This window comes from Dasypus novemcinctus, chromosome 9, assembly GCF_030445035.2.
Source record: "Dasypus novemcinctus isolate mDasNov1 chromosome 9, mDasNov1.1.hap2, whole genome shotgun sequence".
Lineage (NCBI taxonomy): Eukaryota > Metazoa > Chordata > Mammalia > Cingulata > Dasypodidae > Dasypus > Dasypus novemcinctus.
The window spans coordinates 25,101,584-25,115,939 of record NC_080681.1 but is presented as its reverse complement, the minus strand read 5'-3'; the positions used below and the strand labels follow the sequence as shown (position 1 = coordinate 25,115,939).

Genomic DNA, 14,356 nt, shown 5'->3' with positions numbered 1-14,356 from the left:
TACAGTGGTAAGTTCCCATAGGTGGTTTATATTTGAAGAGAAAATAACTGGATTTTGCCTAAATCATATGTTAATAGATACATAAAGCGATGGGTGTAATGCCTTGCACTTTGTAAATGATAACCATTATTATGGTAATGAATATTATATCTAAGAACTGGCAACTCACTGTACACCTACCTGTGCCTAAACACGTGAGCCTGAAGTCACCTACAAGGGATCTTACACTTTATATGGCAGCACCAGATTGAGATTTTTTTCTAACAGTTAAACTATTGTTAGTAAAATCTGACATGATTATTTAGGTTTTAGATTCTTTTATATGATAAACATTGATATAGTACTTGACAATTTTAGTTTTTTAATGTCTAAATCATTTAACTTTTAAAAACTTATTGTAATAAAATATGACTCAGAATTTCCCAATTTAACCACACTCAATTGTACAATTCAGTAGTATCAATTACATTCACACTATTGTGCTACTATCACTGATAACCATTATTCCTATTCTTACATCACTTCAAACAGAAGCTTTTCACCCATTAAGCTACAACTCCCTCTCCTTACCTCCCACCCCCCAAACTATAAACTACCAACTGTTTCTATGAAGTTTGCTTCTTCTAGGTATTTCATATAGTGTTTCTTATATGGTTGTGTCTGGCTTATTTCACTCAACATGATGTGTTTAAGCCTCATCCATGTTTAGCATGCACCAGAACTTTGTTCCTTTTTATTGCTGAATAATATTGCATTGTGTGTATTGCATAGATGTTTGATCATTTTCAGTTTATGCCTGGTCCTGTCGCTGTTTCATAATTCTCATTTTAATTATTTTAAAGCTTCTGAGCAAATCTGAAATGCTTTTCTTTTCTCTAGGGTGTATTTATTTCATGGTGTATTTAAAAATATTTATCTTTCTACTTACAACCACACGTATTTACTGAGTGCCTCCTATTATTTTTAATGAGTTAGCATATATAAAGCTCTGGAATAGTGTCTAGCTATCATTAACATGTGCCAGGCACATTTTAGTTTTTAAAAAGTTTGAACAAATATTGAGATCTAATATATAACCCAACATCCAGAAATTTTCTCAAGATCACATTACAGAAAAACTTGAAGCTAGCTACTTCAACAGTGTGTGTTGTGTTTTGCTATTTTTTGCTATGTCCCTTGGACATAGTTTTAATGATTTGCAATATAAAAAAGACATAGGCTTAACTGATTGAGGTATAGAGCGTTAGGGGATAATCCAGCTCTGCTTTTTGATGATCACACTGGTCCCAGACTATTAATTTCAGACTGTCCAATATCTTTGTTGGAAGATTTCCAACAAAGATATTGAAGGCTTTTTAAAGGTAATATTGTTTAAGAAACCCATGCAGTCAGGCTGGGGGTAGTCCCTTAACACTGAGATCCTCTGGCCCAGCTCGCTCTCGTTTTCCCCTGCGGGTTAATGGTGATGCTGCTTCGGGCTCCGCTTAGCCCCGAGTTCCCAGGCAGGGTGGGTGAAGCGATCATTTCCAATTCAACAAGCCTTGCTGCAGACCACACGGAAAGGTTACGGTCTCCTCCGGCAGCCTGAGCCCGGGTTAATCTGGTTTGTCTTCAGTGTGCGACAGTCACTTTAAGAAGTGGGTTCATTTGCTTCCAGGATCCGCTTCCCCACTCCTTTTCAGGGTTCATCGACCAAAGGACTTTGCCCTTCTTTTCGCACCAGCGTACGCTGGTATCCGCCACAGCCCGTCAGTCCCGGGGAAGCCCGCGGCGGGATTCGCCCATCCAGCCTGCCTCGTGCCCTAGGCCGCGTCCAGCAGAAGGCAGTACCGAGGGCGGTGACGTGACGGAGAGGTCGGGTCCTGCGGCCGTTGGTGAAGCAGCCCAGGTGCCTCGCCTTCAGGATGGAGCTGGCAAGGGCCCCGCCGGGGCCAGCAGGGCAGATCCGGGAACGGCGTTTACCCAAGCACGGGCGGAAGCCGGAGCCTTTGGGGGGCGGGACCGCGGGAACCCGGAAACGCCTGGACCGCGCCGGGCTGGCGGCGGCGGGAGCGGGCGGCGCGGAGGGTCAGCGGTCGCGGGGGACCCGGCGGGCTCGGCAGCCTGGAGCTCCCGGCGGAGCTGAGCTGCGGCCCACAGTGCGCGCAGCCGGCCCAGCTGCCCGGAAGGTGAGCTGGGAGCACTCCTGGGGAGCGGGCGGCTGCTGGGGGGCCGGGGCAGCTCTGGCAGGTGGAGGAAGGGTGCGGGGCAGATGAGGTGAAGCCGAGGATTTTGCGGACCTGAAGTATCAGCTGAGTAGGGGTGGGAGCGGATGAATTGACGCGTAACTCCCGAGAGACAACGTGCAGAATGTGCTGGGCGGAGGAGGAAAAAGGGCCCGAGGAAAGGGGTGTGTCAAGCGAATGAGATGGCAGTGTGTGCCCGAAGACTGGGGCGTGGAGAGGACAGGGAACGGAGGCCAGGCTGGCGGTCATTCCTTCAGTGAGGGTGCTGTGAGCTCTCGCTTGGTCCGTTGTAGCCAGTTGTCAGGCACCGATTCGCCAGACGAGGACCCTGCGCTCAGGAAGCCGTAGGGACTTCACGAAATGGAAAAACTGCCTTCGGTAAGGCTAGTGTGAAGGCAGGGGATGTCTGAGGCCAAGTGGTATTTCCATCCGAACAAGCTGGGGATGGGGTGGTGGTGGAGGGGGGTTCTGTGTGTTAAGGGAGGGAGGATTTTAATTAGCATTTACTTAGACCAGCTAAACACCTCTCAGTTCAGGAACATTGGTTCAAATGAATTAAAGAATGATGTTAAATGTAGTAATGGACCTTGCTTAGCAAACTACTTTTATTCCTCTATAGGAAAAGATTTATTCCTTAATCATGTTCTGTTAAATGCAGTGTTTGAAAATGGAACCAGAGTTTTTGTTTTTAGAATCAATATTTAGCTTTGGTAAAGATGAAATGTGGTAGTTTCTCCCTTGGTCCATTTAGTCACTTTCACTTATAAACGCAAGTTTCTTTTTAAGGGGATGACTTCTAAATTTACATTTCTGGTTCTGACTTCCCTCCCAAGTATTGTTCCTCCTTTTTCAGCATCTCAAATTTAGTTTATCTCTTTTTTTCATTCCCACTACCTCTCTGCTGAATCTGGCTCTTCTTTCCTCTTATTGAGGAAAGCTTATTTGCGTTCTAGCTTTATCTTCCAAATGGTACTTGCTGCCTCCTTTCCGTCTTACAGTCACTCCTTGAAAAAGGCAGAGGTCTTATATCACTCATTGGTCACTCCTCCCTGAAAATAATTGAGGTAGTTTCTTTTGGCTCCAGAATAAATTTAAAATTATTTAGGGTGACATGCAAAGCCCTCTATAAAATTCGAGGCTCTCCATGACTCCAATCACTATGTGTCCTTTTTAATCCTTTTAAAATCTGTTTTTGTTACTTTTTTTGGAAAGTGCTATATGCCTACCTGCCTTGGTCTTTTCTTACATCTTTTCCTGCAAGACAGCCTTCCTTACCAACCTTTTTGTAGAAATTTTACCATTTCTTTAATGGTAGCTTAAATTCCACCTTCTTTTTAGCTTCCTGAAGTCTACCATTTGTCCCAAACATTCTTTTTCTCTTATGTGCTGGCTTTTATGAATCTTAACACTTGATAATTTACACTGTACTATGGTTATTTGTGAAGTTTCTTATCTGCACTAGAATGTAAACTTTTTAAGGGAAGTAATTGTATCTTTAAATTGTTTAGACCTTTAGTACTTGAGCATGATATCATGATGTCTTATACTCTTAATATTTTTGCTTTATTATTTTTTAAATATTTTTTTAAATTTATTTCTCCTAACTCCCTCCCCCCCCCCCCCCGTGTTGTCTGCTCTCTGTGTCCATTTGGTGAGTGTTCTTTGTCCACTTCTGTTGTTATCAGCGGCACGGGAATCTGTTTCTTTTTGTTGTGTCATCTTGTGTGTCAACTCTCTGTGTGTGTGGCGCCATTCCTGGGCAGGCTGAACATTCTTTTGCGCTGGGCGGCTCTCCTTACGGGGTGCACTCCTTGCACATGGGGCTCCCCTATTCAGGGGACACCCCTGTGTGGCACAGCACTCCTTGTGCGCATCAGCACTGGGCATAGGCCAGCTCCACATGGGTCAAGGAGGCCCAGAGTTTGAACCTTGGACCTCCCATGTGGTAGACAGATGCCCTAACCAATGAGCCAAGTCCACTTCCCAATATTTTTGCTTTAAATCATATAATGAAACAAACTCCTTTACCGTGCTCCTGAAGACAAGGAAAACTTGTCTTGTAAAACTTTATTACAGATTTTTATTAATGGTCTCCTTGTATTTGAAAATGCTCTTGATTCATGTTTAGTTCCTCATTTGATGCTGATAATAAACCTTTGAGTTAGGACAGTTACTATCACTCCCATTTTATAGACGAGAATATTGAAGGTCAGATTGGTCAAATAATTTGCCCTAGGTCCTCCTACATATGTACACTCCTAGGCTGCTTCCACCAGGAATTATATTTGAAATCTGTATACAGTAGAACCTCAATTTGTTGAATGAATGACTGGGTAAATAATAGATTCAACTGAAATAATCTCACAACTGAAAGCCTAATTTTATTATTATTCAGTAGCTATGAAGTATAACACTTAAATTTCTTTTTCCTGAAAATTTTAGGAAGAAAAGGTTCTATTTGATAGTATACTGTGAAATGTTTTTTGTGAAATTGTGAAAAATTTAAAAGTAATTGTAGACCTGAGTAACTGAACTAGCTTGAACATCATCAAACCAGTAGTTAATCTCATTTGAGGGTATTATTATTATTAAAGTTCAGTTCAATATCAACTGGTAGTTTAACATTAGATTTTGATTCTCAAAAAGCAGATGTACTGTAGGCAAAAACAAAACAAGTATATGCTAAATACGTTCAACTTAATTGTCTCCATTAATGAAGGATTGCATTGCTTTTTGGATATGCTTTGTTATGTGAATGTGAGAGTGTTTGGTATATAAATATGAGTGTTTAGCTTTAGAAGCTCTAATGTTACCCAGATTGTCTGCTCAGAACTTTTAATAGTTTATCATCCTATATTGGAGATACAGTCTCAAGCAAAACCAAAAAACTAGTTTAAGGTGAGTTGCTGTATATTTAGAGATAAATGTTTTGATTGAAAAGGTATGCTAGGTCAGGTAGCATAGTAGATTAAAGTTAAGATGAAGCTACGACTGTTAGATTGCATTATCAGGTAAAATGCTAAGAAACAAGTTCTTTCCTATGAGAAAGTACCCACATATGGCTTTATACCTATCTACCTAGTTTTTCCTGTAAATACTGGATAAAAAGCTTAAAAAATTTTTTTGTATACGCTATACAGCCAATTTTAAACATCTCAAAGTAGCATTTTCTATCATAACTAAGTCTTATACCAATATTCAATAAATACTAAAACGAGGCAATGTAGGTAATTGCCAATTTACCTTATTTACATTCTTTGATCCTTATAACCACTCTGTGAAGTATATAATATGAATTATTGCTGTTTTATACATGAGGAAAGTTGGGACAGAGAGATTAAGTAATTTGCCCATTATTATTATTATTATTATTTAGTTAGACCAGTAAAAAAAAATTATTGGGAAATGGGGGAAAAGAGCAGAGCTTGTTGAGAAATGGGAGAGAAGGATGGAAATACGTACCAAGATTTGGTGCAGGCTCTTCTAGGCAGAGAGAACGAGCTCTGCCTTGTGTGGTTACCTTTTAAACTATAAATTATTCCTCCCCCTTGCTAATGCTAAGGGGAGGGGTCCCAGCTGTTATTGGCTACCCCACCAAGGTGGGGCAAATGATGAGGACTGTTTGGAATATCCGGGACAAGTGGAGGGCCCAGGAAGAGAAACTGGGACCTCAAGGTTAAACTCAGGGTCTCATTGGGGTCTTGCAGCACTGTTGTCCGTTGTCCATGTTGTGGCTCATCTTCTCCTTGTTGCCCATGATAACCTGCCTCAACTTTCCCCTCAGAGAATTCACACCCTTATTTTTAAGGGGGTACTGACGGGCAGTGGTCATTCTTCTGTAGCTACTTCCTGCTGGTTAAGGCAGTAGTCTCTGCCTGACAGGGCGTAAACCTTTCTGACTATTCTAGTGAGGTTGAGGAAATACGGGTCCCACACTGTGGTTGGAACTGGCTGAAATCCCTGTGTGACAAATATCTTGTTCTGGAAGAAATAAACTTACTTAGAATTTTGAAGATAGGTGGCCCCGCTAAAAGGATAAAGAAGATGGTGATAAGTGGTTCCAAAAAGGGGGCCAGCTTTGACATATTGGACCACGAAAGTGACAAAGACCAGTGCCTTCAGATGCTGCATCTTCCCAAAACTGATGGGAAACAGCATTCTTCCTTGAGTTCTTTTATGCTATTTATTATTTTTAGGGAGGGATTGTGGTATACCTGCTGGTTTGGTTATAAACTGCTAACCCCAGTTTCTACAGCAGTGGTTATGCTTAGGACAGCTAGGAGATGTGTGAACAGAGGCACTGCCCTAGGTGTAAACTCACAAAGACGGTATAGGCAACAAGATAGGCATATGGCGAGCAAAATAAAGACAGTACTTTAGAGAGCCATTCCTTTATCTTATAGGCATATTCATTAATCACTTAGAAAATTAATTACATTTACCAGGACTTTTAACATGTTCAGTATCCCTTTGAATATGATCTAGAAGAGATATCATAATCATTAGGCATGTAGGTACAGTACTTAATGCTAGTCAATGCAAAAGTTTCTCTTTGAGCTGCAGTAATAGATTTAAGCTCCAGGTTTGCAATACCATACATGTTATTTCTCCATGGGAGCAGGCTGTAATGCAAATTGTGTTTAAGTTTTACTTACATCACTCTAGTAATTGTTGTTCCACTTGGTTTATCCTTCACACAGCTAGCTTGCTGCAGCACCATTGACCCTAGAGAGAAGCCAGGAAGGTAGGCTCCAGCATTTCACGGGACTGGTGCATTGCACCCTTCTGCACTATGAAGCAGAGCCAGGCTGGAGAATTTGCCTGTTATTAATTGATGAAGCCAGAATTTGATTCTGTAGCTATACTCTTATCCATTATGGTGCCTGCCCCTCTAATAGTAGACACATTTAAACACTTTAGATTTTACAGCAAAAACCATGGGCTTTGACTGAGAGAAATCTTTGTTCACATCTAAGCTCTGACGACATATGCTAAGGAAGTGTTTCCCTTCCCTGCCTACTAAAACAAATACCATGCAATGGATTGTCTTAACAACAGGAATTTATTGGCTGTTTCAGAGTCTTACTTCTACCCAGGATGGGTTTCTTCTAGCTTGCTGGCAGTCTTTGGGGTTCCTTGACTTTTATACCACATGGCAATGAACATGGTAGCATCTTCTCTTTTCTCTTCTGGGTTCTGCTGACTTCTACTTTCTGGCACTTCTGTGTCTAATGTCTTTTGCTTATAAGGACTTCAGGCATATGGGAGTAAGGCCCACCTCCATTCACTTTAGGCATACCTTAATTTATAGCAATTGCAAAGGCCTTATTTACAAATTAGCTCACCTCTATAGGACCAGGGTTGGGACCTGAACATGCCTTTCATGGGCACATCATTGAATCCACAACAGTAAGTTACATACTTAATATCGTAAAGCCTCAGTTTCTTAATCTGTAAACAAGTAATAATCTCACTTTACAGATTAAGTGAGATTGAATGAGATAATATCTGTAGAGCACATAGCACAATGCCTGACATTCTGTATGTACTCAGTGTTCTCATTAATTTAACAGTGAAGTTACTGTTAACAGAAAACAGTTACTGAGAACCTGTTTGGGCATGCCTCTTTTATGTACAATACAAGGAAACTTAATTCAAGAGAAGATCATTCTTTCTTAGGATTTATGTATCATGAAATTTATTTATTCTTATAAATCCAATATAAGTAATTGTATAGGTATGACAGGCACTGGTTAGGAGTTGCTAGGAATACAGTGATGAATTAAAGAAAGGAATGTGTATATGTAAACTCATTTTGATAAAATTTATGAGTGCTATTCTAAAAGGTATCTGCAGATTGGTAGAGGAATATGGAGTGAAGGATTCCGTCTGCTTGGAAGAAGTAAGAAAACTTTACTGAAAGGAGACCTCTAAGATACATAGAGTTCTATAAACAGAGAAGGGTAAAGAGTTAAGAAGAGGGATATTTGTTCAGAGAATGCATGAACATACAAGTGTTTGAGCCAGGTAATATTTTATGGCACGAAATTGAGGTTGGCGTCAGATTATGAGGTGGTGTTCTCTTTGAAGGAACTTGAACTGTATCTTTTTTGCAGTCAGGATGGAATGTTGATGTTCCTTTTACAAACAGGGACAGAATGTTATTTTATTTTATTTTATTAAGGTATTTGTTATATGGGGGGTAGATTAGAATTGGGAGAGTCTGAAGCCCGTCTTCCTTCATTTAGAGATAAGAGGGGCTGAAAATTGAACAATAAATACTGAAAAAGTATAATTAATGTGAATTCATCTTCTATATAATTTATAAGCTGTAGTCTATATACACTTCGAAGACTGTAGGTTTACCTGAGAGAGTCTGCAATTTCATGTTTAGAGAAGATGGTGGTTAAAAAGCAAAAACAAAAAACTACAAAGCATTTGAATTCTAACATTGGAATCCCATCCTTAGGGAGGGTGATAATCTTTCTTAAATTGCCTAAGCACAATTAACAACTAGGATTAAAGAATTTTAAATTCTTGACTGTTCTTCAGACCATAAATCCATAAAAAACAGCTCATTGTATATGTTCTGTTAAGCTCCAGTTCATTTATTTTCATTGATAAACACATTTTTCTAAAATTTTTATCATTTGTGAATGGTATGAAGAAAAACATTTTAAGGCCCTCCACGTTTCAGGTTTACCCTCAGGCTGAATTAAATAGCTAAACATTATTCTTGTTTACCCTTCTACACTCTTAATACTCAAACATCTGAAAAATTGTGGGGAAGGGCTGGAACCTTTTTATTAACATTAGTGCCTGGGATCTAAACCATCTTACAAAATGATTATATTACATATGGCTTTTTGCATATAAATACATTTCGGATGGCATGTTTTGACATGTAGTATCTGTGAAGCCGGGCAGTAAATCATATTTAAAGGAGTCTACTTGAGAATAGTGTGATCAGATGACTTAAAATTGGAAATTTTTTTCTAGCTTATAAACTTTTAAGTCTGATTATATGTTATTAGTATTTTAGGTCATGAAAACAAAGACATTGACAAAAATATTGGCAATCCCTACTTTGTTTTGCTTTTTATGTCTTTAAAATAACAAAGAAATTGATGCTTTCTAAGTAAAATAAACAATAGTAGAATTATTTTGGTCAAATCCTTACCATCACTTTAAAAATTTTTATTTGAACAAGTAGGCAAACTTATGTAAAGTAGTTAAGTTGCATAGGTAATAAGTACAGACTTGGTATTTGAACCTTTATTTAGTTTGACACGAGAGCTTCTTGCTTCCTAGAATATATGCTTTATTTTTTTTAAGATTAAAAAAAATTTTTTTTTTCTCTTTCCTTCCCTCCCTACCCCTGTTGTCTGCTCTCTGTATCCATTTCCTGTGTGTTCTTCCTTGTCTGCTTGCATTCTTGTCAGTGGCACTGGGAATCTGTGTCTCTTTTTTTGTTGCATCATCGTGCTGCGTCAGCTCTCCATTTGTGTGGCACCACTCCTGGGCAGGCTGCACCTTTTTTTTTTGCATGGGGCAGCTCTCCTTACGGGGTGCACTCCCTGCACATGGGGCTCCCCTACATGGGGGACACCCCTGCGTGGCATGGCACTCCTTTGCACATCAACACTGTGCATGGACAGACTCACTACACAGTCAGGAGACCCTGGGTTTGAACCCTGGACCTCCCATGTGGTAGGCAGATGCTCTCAGCTGAGCCAAATCCGCTTCCCAGAATTTATGTTTTTAAACATTTAGTTTTGTGAACATAGAGATAGGCTTTGAGTTTTCCATGGAGAGAAGACCACAGAATAATGTCTCATTTATTTGGTATCATTGTTATTTTAAAATTTAATTTAAATTAAATTCTTAAAGAAGGTTTAGATTATATAAATGGTACATTGAAAATATAGGGGGATTCTCATATCTCCCCCATACACACACACATTTTCCCCATTAACAGCATCTTTTCACTACTGTGGTACATTTGGTACAATTGACGAACACATATTGAAGCATTGCTACTAACCATGGACACTAGTTTACATGATGGGTTTTTACTCTTTGCACTGCACATTTTTATAGGTTTTGACAAAATGTATAATGGCCTTTTTCCATCATTGCAATGTCCTTCAAAACAATTCCAGTGTCCCCAAAATGCCCCATGTTCACTTATTCTTCTTTCTCCCTCCCCTCAGAACCTCTTTTAGTCACTGCCTTTATATCAATGATACAAGTTCTTCCATTGCTAGAAAAATAATAAGTCTACTTTAGTCTATACTTGCATTCCCCCCTTAAGTTGGTTCATTCCTCAATCTTGAGGATTTTAGGATGGTGATGCCAACTCTGTTTCTGATTGGGGGTGGGGTATCATTGTTTTGTTTATGAGTCCAGTATCTTTTTTATTTATTGAGCACATACTTTATGCCAGGAAGTGTTTTTGCACACTCTTCAGTATAACCAACTTTTCCCAATAACTGTGTAATTTTTTAAGTATTACAACTCAAATATATTAGATGCTTCCTGCCTGAGTAAACAAAGAGAACACTTCAATTAAAAAAGAAAGCCAGATTCTTCTATTAGTTTCCTGTGGCTGCTGTAAGCTACCACAAACTTGGTGGCTTAAAACTACAGAAATGTTTTCTCTTACCGTTTTGGAGGCCAGAAGTCCAAAATCATTATCGCTGGGTTGAAATCAAAGTGTTGGCAGGGGTTCACTTCCTCCAGAGGCTTCTGGAGAGAATCCATTCCTTTCTTTTTCCAGCTTTTGGTGGATGCCAGCATTCTTTGACTTGTGGCTGTGTCACTCCAGTCTTCAAGACCAGCATCCACAAATCTCTGCTGTCTTCACCTTGTCTTTCTCATGTGTGTCTGGTTTCTCCTCTTCTGTTGGTCTCTTACAAAGCCTTTAGGGCCCACCTGGATAATCCAGGGTAATCTCCCTATCTCAAGATCTGTAACTTAATCCCATCTGCAAAATTTTCCTTTCCACCTGTGCGTAAGGTGTCCTCGTTTTCAGTTTTTATAAGGTTGGAGAGGTATGGGCCATGGTAGTGGCTGCTACTTGAAGATATCTGTGATCTTCCAAGACTTCTTCAGCTGAGGAAGTTAAAGAGGACAATTGTCCTACTTCTATTTTGGAAATTTACCCCATTTTCAAAACAACCTCCCGAAGGTAGAAGGCAGAGCTCACCTTCCTATTTCACAGCTCAGACCTATGATATGTTAGGTGATGGGCTTTGTCTGTTTGTGCCTCTAGATCCATTCTCCATCCTTTGCTACCTGCCCTGTCCACCAGGAGGCTGACCTCTATAGACTGTGTTACCAAGGTCTCACCTCTGGCTTCTGGTTGGGTTTAACCAATGGGAGACAACAACAGGAGATTGGAGAAGTGAGAGGAGAGAGTGGTGGCGTTAATTCCTCCAAGATCCATCCATGACGGGGTGTTTTGATTGTTGCTCTATTTCTGTACCTAGGCTACAGCTTCTGAAAGAAAGACCCTCTCCCATTCCACAGCTCTCACTAGGTCCCAGGAACAGCTCCTTCCCCTTGGATCTTCAGACCTGGCTGTGGTTACTCCTGTTGCCAGTCCTCAGGTGTTTCACCATTCGTTCCTTTCCAGACAGTTGTCAACAGTTCCTTTAATAAACTTTCTCCAATTAAAATCAAAACAAAACAAAAAATCCCCTTTTCCAAAGAATATAACATTTATAGGTTCCAAGGATTAATACCTTTAAAGACTACCAAAACTTCTGCAACTTCTGACACCAAATCATTTACTATAGTAACTCTATTCGTTTCTGATTCCAAATACCCAGAGTTCCCATACAGCTCCTCTTCACAGTTTCCCGTATTAACATCTTTCATTAGCTGTGAAATACTCATACATTAGTTTACATCAGGATTCGCTTTGTGTTACAGGAGTCTAAGAATTTTGATGAATGCACAGTGTCATGTATTTACCATTACAGTACCACACTAAACAGTTTCACTATCCTAAAAATTCTCTGTGCTCCACCTACTCATCCCCCCTTCCCTCTCAACCCCTGGCAAGCTCTGAAAAATATGGAACACTTTACAAATTTCTGTCATCCTTGCTCAGGAACCATGCTAATCTTTTCATTCTGATCATTCCAATTTTAGTATATGCGCCGCTGATGCAAGCACTGTGTCTTAAATATTTGACAGTTGATGGCCCTCTAGACAGTTGTGTAATACCTTTTCCCCCCTTCCTGCTCCTAATCCCCTAAATTTTGAACCTTTACTAATGGTTAGTGTTTGGGAACCCCACATTGCTTTTACCCTAGTCTCTGTTTTTTGTAGAATATCTTTAACTCCTGCCGTTAGCTGCAAGTGTTAGTAAGTGACTATAGCAGAATAGCACCAGGGGTTGGGAGGTGGGAGGGTGAAAAGGAATATGGTTTTGTTTTACATGGCACCCCACATTGGAAGGAGGTCGTAGAGCATAAACTTATTAAGTTATTATGGTTTTCAAATCGTTGACTTTATGTAAAAGAGTACAGCAATACAGAACATTTTTTACATAAAAATTAGAGTGCCAAATACAAATAGCTTTTATATTTGTATGGTTGAAGAAATATTTGAATGCTATTGATTTTACCTGATTGTGGGAATGGAACATTTACAGTCTGTGAAAGAACAAGTTAAAAATTGACAGTACTATAACTTACATTTAGGTGATATTATCTTTTATAAACAGGCACCTGACACCTCCAGGAAGAAAGGGAAGGAGAAACAATGAAAAGTTGTTCAATTTAGAATGTAATAGGAACCTGTAGGTAAAGGTTAAGTGCTACTGAACAGGATGTTGTTTTTCTTAAGCAGTTAAAAGGGAATGAATTTAGTGGAAGTTAATGTTTATTGTTTCTATTGTGGAAACAGAATTGGTTATACTGATACTGTAAATTACCTGCTATTTATATTTCTTTTATGCAAAAATAAGATTTTTGGATTTTCCACAGGATTATATAAAGTACAATATATTGTTGCTACTTTTTTTGAATCACTGTACTTCTAAGATAGGTAGAAAAGATATATAAACGTCAGTGTCAGAAGTAAAGACGATTGTATTTGTTATTTTTTAGCCTATAGTTATAGATTACAATTTTAGCATTTTGGTATTTTGGAAGTTAATGGGCAAAAAATTCTACCTGAGCTCAGCATTTCTGTGTGTATTTACTTTTTCTGTTCATTTACTTGGAAAAAACTGAAAAGTTTTGTTTGTATACCATAGCTATTTTTGACTAGAGTATAATGTGGACTTTTATTTGCATAACACTTCTAACTTGTGTTTTCCTATATACTTTATAGTATTACTAATTTCTAGTACGTTGTTATATTGTACTTAGGGAGTATATTTCAGAAATAGTGTTTGGAAAATGTGAATATAGCTCACTTTAAAAATCATAACTTTGAAATTTAGCCTTTTGCTTTTATAATAGAAGGAAAATAGATTTGCATTATTTCTTAGATAATTAGTAGTCTTTAAAAATTAAAATAAATTTCATTACAGTTTGAAAACATTAGCTAAACATTTAGTTTTTTTAGGATTAAGTGGCTGGAAACATATTAGCAAAATACAGATTTTCTTGTCCCAGTAGTATAATACGCTTTACATTTTCTGCAGACCTAAAGATTTTAGGTCTGTAGGCAGACTGATTTTCAAATTTACCTTCAAGGAACGATTATATCTTTGAGGAGATGAATAGAAATTAATATATGGTGTTTTGAATATTCCAGAATGTAGTTAATACATACATGTAATGCTATTAAGAGTGGTATAAACTAATAACTTACTAACCCTGATCAATTTAGGGGTGGTGGTGGTAGAACAGTATATATTAATTACATGTGTATATATATTGTAATGTATATTTTTAATAATATTTAAAGCCTGTACAATAACAAGAAATTGGCTAACAAAGCATTGTAAAGCAAGGATTTGGGGAGCTAATTGAGAAAAAGTATAATTAGCATAGAAAATATATTTAAATTATAGCTTGCATTGTGTTTAAAAAGCATTTTTTCTTAAGACTATTAATTTTTTTAAAAAACTTCTCTCCCCTCCCCCCCGTTGTCTGCTCTCTGTGTCCATT

General features: G+C 38.7%; 1 protein-coding gene and 1 non-coding gene across 5 annotated transcripts in view; one reads left to right on the top strand and one right to left on the bottom strand.

The window, feature by feature from the left end:
- The first annotated feature begins 1,838 nt into the window (after window positions 1-1,838).
- Window positions 1,839-14,356, top strand: part of SLC35A3 (solute carrier family 35 member A3) — a 75,737-nt gene continuing 63,219 nt past the window's right edge. The window contains exon 1 of one of the 4 annotated variants that reach the window (XM_058303127.2): window positions 1,839-2,168. In XM_058303127.2, the coding sequence (XP_058159110.1) occupies window positions 1,905-2,168 (264 nt within the window). In that variant the 5' untranslated portion in view covers window positions 1,839-1,904. Of the gene's footprint in view, window positions 2,169-2,379; window positions 2,604-14,356 lie in introns of those variants that run through there. The other 3 variants (XM_058303128.2, XM_058303126.2, XM_058303129.2) reach the window with 3 other exon arrangements.
- On the bottom strand, window positions 12,300-12,407 carry LOC111758701 (U6 spliceosomal RNA). Its single transcript, XR_002792884.2, has one exon. It is a non-coding gene; the product is annotated as a U6 spliceosomal RNA (small nuclear RNA).